At 41.9% G+C, this 12,292-nt stretch overlaps 1 protein-coding gene across 1 annotated transcript in view; it reads right to left on the bottom strand.

Moving 5' to 3' along the window:
* Positions 1-12,292, bottom strand: part of DNAH3 (dynein axonemal heavy chain 3) — a 198,285-nt gene that overhangs the window by 139,291 nt on the left and 46,702 nt on the right. Inside the window, exons 16-17 of the mRNA XM_033839481.2 lie at positions 7,550-7,734; positions 6,223-6,346 (exon numbers count right to left, since the gene is read on the bottom strand). Coding sequence (XP_033695372.1) covers positions 6,223-6,346; positions 7,550-7,734 — 309 coding nt within the window. The remainder of the gene's footprint in view (positions 1-6,222; positions 6,347-7,549; positions 7,735-12,292) is intronic.

The raw sequence follows: 12,292 nt of genomic DNA, 5'->3' as shown, positions 1-12,292 counted from the left end.
ATGGATGAATGAATGGATGAATGGAAGGACAGATGGATGGATGGATAAATCCATACATAGATAAAAATGAAATATTTCTGATAGTGATAAATGTTCTGAAGAAAACAGAACAGGGCAGAGTGCCTAGTGGATGCAAGTGAAGGGCTACTTTAGCCAGAGTGATCAGGGAAGACTTTTCCAGAGATTTATCTACTTCATCCATATTATCAACAAAGCAGTTCTCAAATTTACTTCTCCCTTTTCCTAACGAGGTAGATTAACACAGTGTTAAGTGGACAGGTTCTAGAGCTGGACAGGTTAGGTTCAAGTCCCTACATTGCAACACAGTAGCTACATGACCTTGGTCAAGTCCTTTAACCTCTGTATGCCTCAGCTAAAGAAAACAGGGATGGATAAAGTACCTACTTTAGTATTTAATAAGCTAACATATACAAAATGCTCAGAATTAAGCCTGGTACATAATGATCACTATAAAAATGTTTAGTCTCATTCACTAGAATTTAAACTTTATCAATGCAGTTTTAATCTCCTTAATGCCTTTTTGTATCTCCAGCACTTAGAAGAGTGTCTGGCATAAAACAATCAATACTCATTGAATGAATAAGGGGATTTGCCATTCAGAACAGCTATAGTAACACACCATAAATTTGGCTATTATCTTAAGAACACTTAATCCTGTTATGGCAGTTTTGATGTTCTTTTTTTCTTCAAGGTAATTTAAGAGAGTTAATTTTCAATGGTTTGATTTGGGTTTTATTTCTAATTACACTGTGTGGTAAGCAGCCTCTGGTAAGGTCCCCAAAGAGCCACACCTCCTGGTACTACATATCCTTCTGTAACTGTCTCCTTTTGAGCTGGGCTAGACCTAGTAACTCACTTCTAACAAAGAATATGGCAAAAGTTATGGGATGTTACTCTCAAGATTAGGTTACAAAAAGACTGTGACTTTCTCTCTCTCTGTCTCTCTCCCTCTCTCTCTCTCTTTCTCTCTCTCTGAAGGAAGCCAGCTGCCATGCTACGAGAGGTCCATATAGCAAGGAATAGAGGGAAGTTTCTGGCCAGCAGCTTATGAGGAGCTGAATCCTACTAACAATCCTGTGAGTGAGCCTGGATATAGATCCTCACCCAGTTGAGCCCTAAGATGAGACTGCAGCCTTGGCTGACATTCTGACTGCAACTTCGTAAGAGACCTTGAGCCAGAGGTATACTCTAAGCTGCACCTAGATTTCTGACCCACAGAAACTGTGAGATAATGAATGTTTGTTGTTTTAAGTTGCTATTTTTCAGAATGATTTGTCATGCAGAAATAGATAACTAATACACACTATTATAACAGAGTATGGCCAATATCGTTTCTGCTTCTTTAAATATTTTTTCTTGGGGAGGGGTTCCTAAAATACGGTCAATTTTTGTAAATGTTCTAAGGACATTTTAAAAAATATATTTATTTATTTGTTTATTTTTGGCTGTGTTGGGTCTTCGTTGCCGCATGCGGGCTTTCTCTAGCTGCGGCGAGCAGGGGCTACTCTTCGTCGCAGTGTGCAGGCTTCTCATTGCAGTGGCTTCTCTTGTGGCAAAGCACGGGTTCTAGGCATGCGGGCTCAGTAGTTGCAGCTTGCGGGCTCTAGAGCGCAGGCTCAGTAGCTGTGGTACACGGGCTTAGCTGTTCCACAGCACGTGGGATATCCCCAGATCAGGGGTGGAACCCGTGTTCCTGCATTGGCAGGCAGATTCTTAACCACTGTGCCACCAGGGAAGTCCCCTAAGGACATTTAAGAACAGTTTTTTCCATTGTAGAGTAGAAGGTTTGATACATATCCAACAAATTAAGTTTCTTAATTATTTACTTCCATTATCTCCTTATTCAAGTTTCACTTCATTTATTTTTAATTGAGTGATTATTTGATATAAAAGGGTTGATGACTGCTTTAACGTTATTCCACCCACCTAAGTAACCGTGTTTGAATCACTAATGTTTTTGCCTTGACTTTGACTCTATCTGATATTAATATGGCTGACTCCGTTTTCTTTTTCCTCATATTTGCATGCAGTACTCTTGCCCACGGACAAACTTAAATTTTCTTTGCTACCTATTAGCACAGGAGATCAGGGACAAAGATTAGTAACAGGATTTAAATCAGTTATTAAAATTTTATAGGAAATACAGAGGACAGAGGAACATATTAAATGACACCCCAGAGGTACAATCAGGAAAGTCTAGATCTGGGGACAAAAGACTTGGTTTCTTCAATAAATAAATTACAAGGAAAAAACCAAAGGAGATGGAGGGGGGACCTACAGATAAAAAGAAATCTAAGAGACATGTCAACCAACTGCAATGCTGTAGACATTTTTGAATTCTGATTCAAGTAAACAAACCATAAAAAGAAAAAATTAATTATATCATTTTGGTCCCCAGATTAAAAAACCATCAGTGACTTTCTACCATACTTAATAAGGAACCCAAACTCATTACCGCGACTTCAAGGACGTGCTCCTCTAACTCTTCAGCCTCCTTTTATAGCTACTCTCCTTCTTAGGCAAAGGTATTCCCATGGTGGAGCCATTGCTCACGCTATGCTCGATGCCTGGACAGGACCCCCTTCTACTCTCTCCCTCCCCACATCTTCCCTTGATGGGATCCTTCTCATCCTTCAAGTCTTATTTACATGAGACTTTCCCTGACTTGCCCATTGAATGCAATCACTGTGCTCTGTCACCCTGTTCTTTTCCTTCGTAGAGCTTCCATATTTATCTGCTTTATCTTCCATCTCCCATGCCCCTTTTGTTCTCTGTATCCTCAGAGAAGAGGAATGGAGACAGGAGCCCAAGAGGAAACTGGGCAAGGTGGCCATTGCCACCCTCTCCTTCCCCTGATGGTTTTTCACCAAAGTCTTAAGGATTCAAAGATAGAGAACATAAGTGCTATGAGAGACAGCCTGCTTCTTCTCAGATTTTTGTTTTGTTTTGTTTTGTAATAATCTCTGATTTTAGAGTCTGGTAGGTATTAATTTTAGAGAATATCCTTACTGGAAAAAAGTCTCATTCATTCACTCATTCATTCATTCATCTAAAGAGTAAGCACCTGCTATTTGCAAGGCACTGTGCTCTATCTGGATCCCAGAACACAATCTGGGTTCTCCCCCTAAGGCACCTTTCTTTCTTCCCAGAAGATGCACTCTTATGGCAAAGAGCAGCTCACATTCCTGAGATGTCCGTCATGTATATTCCAGGTCACTTCCAGGCCCGTGGAACCTACCACTGAGTGGAACAAAATGAGGGGAAAGCGGATTCTCCTGTTATCTACACAATTAGGTGCTGCTGGGTGCCTTTTCACATCGTTAAGATTCTTCTTGAGGCTCCAAACACAGACACACACACAAAGATAAATCTCTGATAAAAGCACTCTTGAATTCTTCCCAGAGGGAAACAGTAAACAAACTCAGTGATTATTGTAAAATATTATGATTATTATTGTTTTAAATTTCTTTTTTTAAATTTTATTGATGTATAGTTGACTAACAATATTATTGATATATTGGTCTCAGGTGTATAATGCAGTGATTTGATATTTTTATGGATTACACACCATACAAAGTTATTATAAAATATTGACTCTATTCCTTGTGCTGTGCATTACATCCCTGTAACATATTTTATATTTTATATATATATATATATATATATATTTTATAACTGACAGTTTGTACTGTTTTAAATTTTTTACAATTGCTTAGCACATTTCAGTTTCTAAAGTGCTTTCATGTCCATAATATATACATATATAAATGTATGTCATTAGTAAATAGTAGATACTCAGGAAATTCAGTTAAGTAAATTGAGTTCTATTCGTGGGACCACCTGGAGTCTATGGGAGAATAATGCAAGAATTTTTAAATGGTGGATTGGTCAGAATTCTGGCGGGAAATAGAATTCACTCTGATGTTTAAAGAAAGAGACTTTAATTAAGGGACTACTTACAGAGGTGAGATGTGGGTAGGGTTAAAGGAACAAAGAGGGGAGAGTGAAGCACCCAGAGACTAGCCTCAGAGGGAAGCCATTATGATCCCTAGGGATGAGGGGATAATGAGAACTGGAACCACGGAGGAGCAAGAATTGTCATCCAGGAAGGAGGCAGCTACTGGCCAGAGCCCCAGAAACAAGCAGGGAGGGAGAGGGGAAGAAGCCCAGCAGTCACTCTCTAACCTCCTGAGTGCTCTCCACTGGCCTGGCCCTGTCTGGATCCAACAGACACGGGAGCCAGAGGCTACAGACTGCAGGTATCAGCCAACCAGGCAGGGAGCGGACAGAGGAAAGGTGGAAAAGAAATTGGGAGAGGGAGTGGGGACAGCAAGTGGGGAAAAATAAGCATTGAAGCCAAAAAATTCTCGTGGGCTGGAAAAATATGGTCAAGTCTCTTAGAGAGGGAATGGGATTGTTTCCACAGAAGATGAATGTATAAATGAATATTGTTAAGCCCTCCTCAAAGGTTTTTCTCAGGATCTACGCAAAAATGATGGACAGCAAGTTTAAGACTTCACCAAAGAGAGGGCTGAGCCCAGGGCTGCAGGTAGCCCCTAGAGCTGCTCCTCTGCTGAGTTCTGTGGTTGAGAGCTCAGGGACCAGTTGATGGGGTCAAGCTAGAGTCGCCCTCCAAGAAGAAGAAGCTTGGCACTCTCCTCTCATCATAAATGACACCTGTTCCCATTTCTTCAGGAGACACCCCTCACTCCTCTTAACTTCAACAGTTACTGTAAATGGCCTTACAGTAATGTTCTAGAAGTACGCTCACAAGGTAGTGGTTTGGAAGTTAAGAAGCATTTTCTCCCCAAAGAAGTCATCGTTTAAGTGCAAAAGAAGCTGACCACTCTTGAATGCCTGTCACGCGCTGGACACCACCTAGGCGCCACTTCAGACCATTTCATTTCATCCTTCAATACAATGACACCTCTCATAAAATGAGATGATCTGAGATTGGTTCTACTATCCCATTTTCCAGATGAGGACACTGAGGCTCAAAAAGATGAAGAAATTTGCTCCTGTTCATCTAACTTACAAAATGGTTCTGCTTCTTGGTGAGGCATCAGAACTCAGTTCCATGGGGGAGGCTGTGTGTAAGGGGTGAGGGGGTATAGGGGGATCCTATACTTTGTGCTCGATTTTTTTGTGAACCTAAAACTGTTCTAAAAATAAAAATCTATTAGTTAAAAGAAATCAGTTCTACTCATTGGGCTAAATTCTGGGTTCTGGGGACAGTAGTCATTTAGGTAGAGGAAGAAGGCTGTAGGAAGAAACAAATACTCACACACACACATCTTTTGTTGTTGTTCTTCTTCTTCTTCTGGACAACAGACCTAAGTCATATTTTGAAGGTAGCAACTAAGTGGGTTTATCCTTCAGCCCAAACTCCCGTTCTGTGTAGAAATCCCTGCTTTTATCTACCCTATTCCTTTCTCCTGAGTATTTGCAGGGATTGTGGAACCTAAAGTTGGGTAGTGGGAGTTTCATGTGTGATGGGGATGGTAACTGGTATGAATCTGCAGTTCCTAAACAAAGTGTTACAAGCTGGGATGTGTGTGTTTGTGTGTGCGCACGCGCACATGCACACAGGTGTGTCTTTACCATGTATGTGGTACTTGGCCCACTTCACTTGATATTGTCTGATGTTTTCAGTGTGCGATATTTTCTTTGTCACTGCATTAAAATATTTATTTAGCAGTCAAACACACTTATGTGTCTAGAATAGAGCACAGCACACAGTAAAAATCCATGATAAATACTCAATGAATAAATGATTACAGGCACATTAGCACTGAACGAGACCAGCTGCAAAACAGGCAATTTCTCAGCCTCCAACCATGCCTTTATTATCCTATCTTGATATCTCACATATCTGTAGTCTCCAATGTAAGGCTGACAATTCTGCTATTATTATTGTGAGGCTATTATTACATGTTACTATTTTTGTGTTTTTCTCTCTGCACCACTAAATTCCAATTGTTCAAGGCAGGGAGAGAAGGCATTGGCCGGCGTCACTACAGTGAAGCAGGCTTAAAGAGAACATACTTCAATGGGAAACAAAAGGAAATTCCTTCTCCACCAATTGTCTTGCGACTTCACCCACGCACTGCTGGGTGGGGTGGCTCTAGACAGAACCAGGAGCATGTGGCATGTTATGAAGCTGGGTATCATGTCTAAAACAACCCCAGACTTTCCCTGTACCTTTTAATGAGGTCCGTCTCTGCCTGATCCCTCTTGCTAAGGAGAAGGTTTCGGCTGTTTTCAAAGATATCTTCAATCTGGTCTGGCCAGAGGAACAGAGTACTGTTCAGTTTGATATCCTCTTCTGCAAAACACACACAGTCTGTTCTAGGACAATGCTCAGCATAGGTCAACTCGCAGGGAATTAATTCGGCAGAACAAGAGGTCAACAGAAGTGAGTATGGGGGTGGCAATTAATGAATGGGCCCATTATTGATGAATGATAGCCAGCATTTATTGAACACTTCCCACAGGCCAGGCTAGAAGGTAGACGGTATTATCATCCCCGTTTTAACAGATGGGAAACAAAGTTAAGCCAAGTGGTCAAGGTCACACCAGTAGGAGACAGCAGAGCAGATTTCAAACCCAGGTCTAAGTCTAACCAACTCCAAAGCCTATGTTCTAACCATTGTGCTTCATTATCTTCCCAGGCTAGGTCTGAGTAGAAACCTAGGTTGAAGTTCAGTACTATTCTTTAAACTATTTCACCTCATCTGAGTTTCAGTCTCCCTTTTGGCTAAAGGTCAGAGATAATATCAATGCCACATGCCCTACCCATCTTATGGCTCTGGTCAGTTAAAATGCCCTGGGTTCCCTCTGTACCCTTGGGAATTTAGGAGGCAGAGACCACAATGAGAGAGTCCAGGTGGCTGGTTATGGTGGACCACTTTCCACTCCCAGTCCCTATATCTACCTTCCATAACCATGTCCCCTAAACACTGTGAACACCAGGTAATTCACAGGTATTTCCAGGTGAAAAAGGGCTCTGAAACTTGGCTTGTAGAGGGCATATTAGTTTTTCCTTCAGAACCCGGTCCTTACAAAGTTAGGTCCTTACGGAGTCCTAACTTGGCTCAGTAAGCCTTGAAGGGGCCCTGATCATTTCTTTCCTTTTAATATATGCAGGAGCATGAAGGAAAGTGCCCTGGCCTCCTCAAAGGTGGGATTGTATTTAGATTATAGATGAATGCAACCTACCCACTTATAAAAGGACTCTGCATTTGAAAGTGACTTTCCCAGGAACACCAGGCATAATATGCAAAGACAGGCATCTAAGAACCAGTCAAGTTCCTAGATATTTCTTCTTTTTGTCTAAAAATAAGATTCTCTTTGATTCAAATTCCGGTGTGGAATTAGTGCCTCTACTATATGGACACACTTGCAAAGTAGCTCTCCTGATACTGATATTTAGTGGTAGAATTGCTAACTCTCCTTCCCCTGGCTCCTTATCCTTAAAAATATAAATATACACATAGAGTTGCATGTACACACATGACATTGGACTTACGGGGCAAGTCTGCATAGTCCATCAGGAACTCTAACCGTTCAGCTGCATCTTTAAGTTGCCTCCTGAGTTTGAACACGGTGACATCGCTGGATTTCTTTAAGAATTCAATGAGGAATACCAGCTCCTCAGTGTTGACAGGAATCTCACTGACTTTGTCTGCAACGATGCTGTATTGATTACAGATGCTACAGAGAAAGAAATAGCCATCATCATTATCTAAAAATAGCTTTCTTATAAGACCCACTATACTAAACAAACATGGTTCCTATTTGGAGACTAGAACAATGTTTTCCAACTTTTCTCTACCAGAAAATTCTTGATGGATAATATTCATATACATACCATATTTTAGAAATAATAACAGTAGAAATGATAATAATATATGACATGTACTAGGCCCTTTACTATATGACATGCCCCATTCTAATCACTGAATATTAACTCATTTAATCTTCACGAAAATTCCAAGAGTTAGGAACTATTATTATCAACATTTTATAATGGAAGAAAGGGAGGCTGAGTAACTTTATCCAAAGCAACATGATGTGTAGATGTTAGAGCCAGGATTTGAACTAGTTTAATTGATTTCAAAGCTTGTACTCTGAACAGATATACCATGGGTAAAATACAGATTTAGACCAAAACAATAACCAATATCACCACTACCAACAGCAGCAACTCCTCAATTTTATGTTGAAGTAGAACACTAAATTAATTTGTAATCGCTCCTCTTAACAGTACACCAGCAAGTTTATCCTCATGTGCTGCAGGTAATTTCTGGTGGCATAGAGAAACTTACATTCATCTACTGGGACCACTAGATCTAACTGCCCACTTATCCTTGAACACAAGACTGTGAAAAAATATGTTATTATAGGGATAATTTGAATATGCTCTAATTTATACAAAAGCTAATGAATGACAGTCTTCAGCATTTTAACTACAATTAGGAACAAGTTATTTGCAATATATCCATGCCTAGCACATGCCTAGTAGCCCTCAAGAAATGTTACCAATAATAGCTATAATAGTTTTTGTTATTATTAATTGATCATTACATGTTGATGGTCATACACTATAGATAGATAAAAACCACTCCTCTCAATGTTTTCAGTCCTTGATATTCCTTCTTAATGTGTGGAGACCCCTCCACAATGAAGCTAATTGTATCAAACTGATGAGACAATGATTAAAACATCTTTACAGATGATGCTGGGATTTTAGAAATGAATTTTTATACAATTCAGAAACTTGCTATACAGAAAACTTATCTATTGTGCTACATGGATTCATAGTATTCTCCACTTTTGGACTCAGAGCTGGATTATATTTCCCAGCCTCCTCTGCATTTTTAGTTGAGTATTTTACCAGTCAGTTTGGACTACCATAACAAAATATTACGACTGGGTGGTTTAAACAACAAAAATGTATTTTCACATAGTTCTAGAGGCTGGGAAGTCCAAGATCAAGGTACTGACCTATTTGGTCCCTAGTGAAGGCTCTCTTCCTGGCTTGCAGATAGCCACCTTTTTGCTGTGTCCTCACACGGTGGAGAGGAAAGAAGCTCTGTCTGTTTCTCTTCTTGTAAGGGCACCAACCCTATTGGATTAGGGCCTCATCCTTTTACCTCCTTTAGTCCTATTATCTCCTTATAGGCCCTGTCTCCAAATACAGTCACATAGGGCATTAGTGCTTTGCTACAGACTGAATGTTTGTGTATTCCCAAAATTTGTATGTTGAAATTAATCCCTAATGTAACAGTATTTTAAAAAATTTTTTATCTTTATTGGAGTATAATTGCTTTACAATGTTGTGTTAGTTTCTGCTGTAAAACAACAAAGAGAATCAGCTATATGTATACATATATCCCCATATCCCCTCCCTCTTGAGCCTCTCTCTCACCCTCTCTTTCTCACCCCTTTAGGTCGTCACAAAGCATCGAGCTGATCTCCCTGTTTTATGCAACAGCTTCCCACTAGCCATCCATTTTACATTTGGTAGTGTATATATGTCAATGCTACTCTCTCACTTTGTCCCAGCTTCCCCTTCCCCGCTGTGTCCTCAAGCCTGTAACAGGTATTTTGAGGTGGCCTTTGGGAGATAATCAGGTCATGAGGGCTATGCTCTCATGAATGGGATTAGTGTTTTTATAAAAGAGACCCCAGAGACCCCTCACCCATTCTTTCATGTGAGGATACAATGAGAAGATGGTGGTCTGTGAACAAGGAAGCAGGCTCTCAACAAACAAATCTGCCAGAGCCTTGAGTTTGGACTTCCCAGCCACCAGAACTGTTAGAAATAGATTTCTATTATTTATAAGCTACTCAGCCAATGGTACTCTGTTATAGCAGCCTGAATGGACTAAGACAGGATTCAACATATGAATCTGGGGGAGACACAATGCAGTCCATAGTAGGTATGGTCATGTGATTGAGTTCCAGTCAGTGGGAAGTAGGAAGCAGTGATAAGTATCACTTTCGGGTACAGCACATGAAACTGTCCTTGCATATTCCTCCATGCTCTTTCTTCCTGCCAACAGTCTAGGATGTCAACACTTAGAATGACCTTGAAGGCTATATGTTAAGGATGTAAAGTCATCATCTCCTTGAGTCTCTGAATGCACACAATATGTCTCCCCACCAATCTGGAGCTATCCCGAGCAAGAATAAACTATTATTTTCAATCATGACATCTTGGGTCTCTTTGTTACAGCATGTAGCCTAGCCTAATATAGGTAGATCCTCTCGGTGTGATAGACTCCCTCTGATAAGAATCCATTCTTCTTCCCTTTTGCATGAGAAAGCATAGAGTAAATATCATGTGGCTAACCTATCCGCTTCTTGCAAGGGCCCAGAAGAGTGGTAGCAGACCCACTGTGAAATAAGGAAAAATATATGTTGATCTCTGCCCCAGGTTCCTAGCACAGAGCCCATGAAACCCCTGTAATTTCATGGATAATAAGAGTATCTTTTGTTCTAGTGAGGTGACTCAGGGTGGGCTCCTAGATGGCTCCTGGATGAGGAGTGGGTCACTGGAAACACCAAGCCATGATTAGAAGCTTGGAGCAAATTAATCAAACCCAAGAAAGGGGTCATTGGAACCTTCAATCTATAGCTGGCTGCTCAGAAGCAAGGCGACAACCTGGACTTGTGACTGGAGTCTGAAGTAATGGGGGGCAGTTTTATAGGACTGAGCCCTTAACCTGTGCAAGCTGATGCTATCTCTGGGTAGACAGTGTCAGAATTAAGTTGAATTGTAGGGCACCTGGCTGGTGTTACAGAATCGTGTGGTGTGGAGAAAATCCTCCACACATTTGGTGATCAGCAGAGGCAAGAATGAAGTGTTCTATATAAAAGTAAAGGGGGGGGAGTCAAGATGGCAGAGTAGGAGGACATAGAGTTCATGTGTCCTCACCACTAGGGCACCTACCAGGTGCTGATGGGGGGCCCTGGACACCTAAGGGGACAGGAGGGACCCCCAAGCGACTGGGATGTGGGGGGAGGAAGGGGGAAGGAGAAGTGGAGGCTGGACAGGACAGGTGCCCCTGAGGGGTGGCTGGGGGAGGGGAGGGGCTCCCATGCCTGGAGGGACACACTCACAGCGAGGGGATCAGTGGGGATGGGGAGAGACCCTCTGGGGATCAGAAGTTCAGAAGGGAACACAGCCAGCGTTTCCCCCGCCCACTTGGGCCCAGGGAGCCTGCTGAGGTCCAGGGTCTGATCCTCTGCCCTCCGAGGCCCCTTCCTGCTGCTGGGCCCTGGGGGCGTGGGAGGAAGGCAGGGGGAGGAAAAGTAGAGCGTAGACAGGGTCAGTGCCCCTAATGGGAAGCTGGGGGAAGGGAGGGGTTCCCACACTCGCTTGGGAGGGGCCCATCCAAGGTGAGATCAGCCAGCAGGAAGGGAGAGAGACACTCGGGGTAATAGGAGGATCAGAAGGAAACGCGCCAGTGTTTCCCCTGCCCACTCTGGCCCCAGGGGGCCTGCTGACGTCCGAGGCCTGAACCTCAGCACTCCAAGGCCCCCTCTGGTTGCACTGAGCCTAGGCACTACCCCTCCACCCCCTGCCTTTTACCTCCGCTCTGGTCCTGAGCCTAGGCCCTGCCCCCGCCTAAGCCCCAGCCGGACCTTAAGCGCCCCCACCTCTACACAGCTAAGGCCTTTTCCAGCTTTTTGTTTTGTTTTGTTTTGCTGTTGTGGTTGTTTTACCTTGCTTCTTCTTCTTCTTTTTTTTTTTTTTACAGTTGTTGATTACAACTTTATTTACAAAAGCTAAAAACTTTTTGATGATCCACACTCCAATGTCCTTCAGCATGGATTTTCAGGAATAAATTCACATAAAAGTCAATTCAGATTTCCATTTAAATATTGGAACCAATAAAAAATGTGGCTTTCAATCTGCCACTGTCAACAATACCATCCTTAGGGCAAAAATCTTACATTGTATTAAAAACACAGAAGGCTGTATACAAGAAATGTTATTTCTAATTCTGCCCACTCCATTTTCTACCATTCCACCTAAATTCTTTTTTTGTTGTTGTTGAATTTTATTTTTTTAATACATCAAATTCTTATTAGTTATCTATTTTATACATATTAGTGTATATATCTCAATCCCAATCTCCCAATTCATCACATCACCACCACCACCACCCCCGCCACTTTCCCCCTTTGGTGTCCATATGTCTGTTCTCTACATCTGTGTCTCTATTTCTGCCGTGCAAACTGGTTCATCTGTACCATTTTT

Source organism: Tursiops truncatus, chromosome 15 (genome assembly GCF_011762595.2).
Source record: "Tursiops truncatus isolate mTurTru1 chromosome 15, mTurTru1.mat.Y, whole genome shotgun sequence".
Classification (NCBI taxonomy): domain Eukaryota; kingdom Metazoa; phylum Chordata; class Mammalia; order Artiodactyla; family Delphinidae; genus Tursiops; species Tursiops truncatus.
The sequence above is the reverse complement of the archived record's forward strand: the minus strand, read 5'-3'. Positions and strand labels throughout refer to the sequence as shown.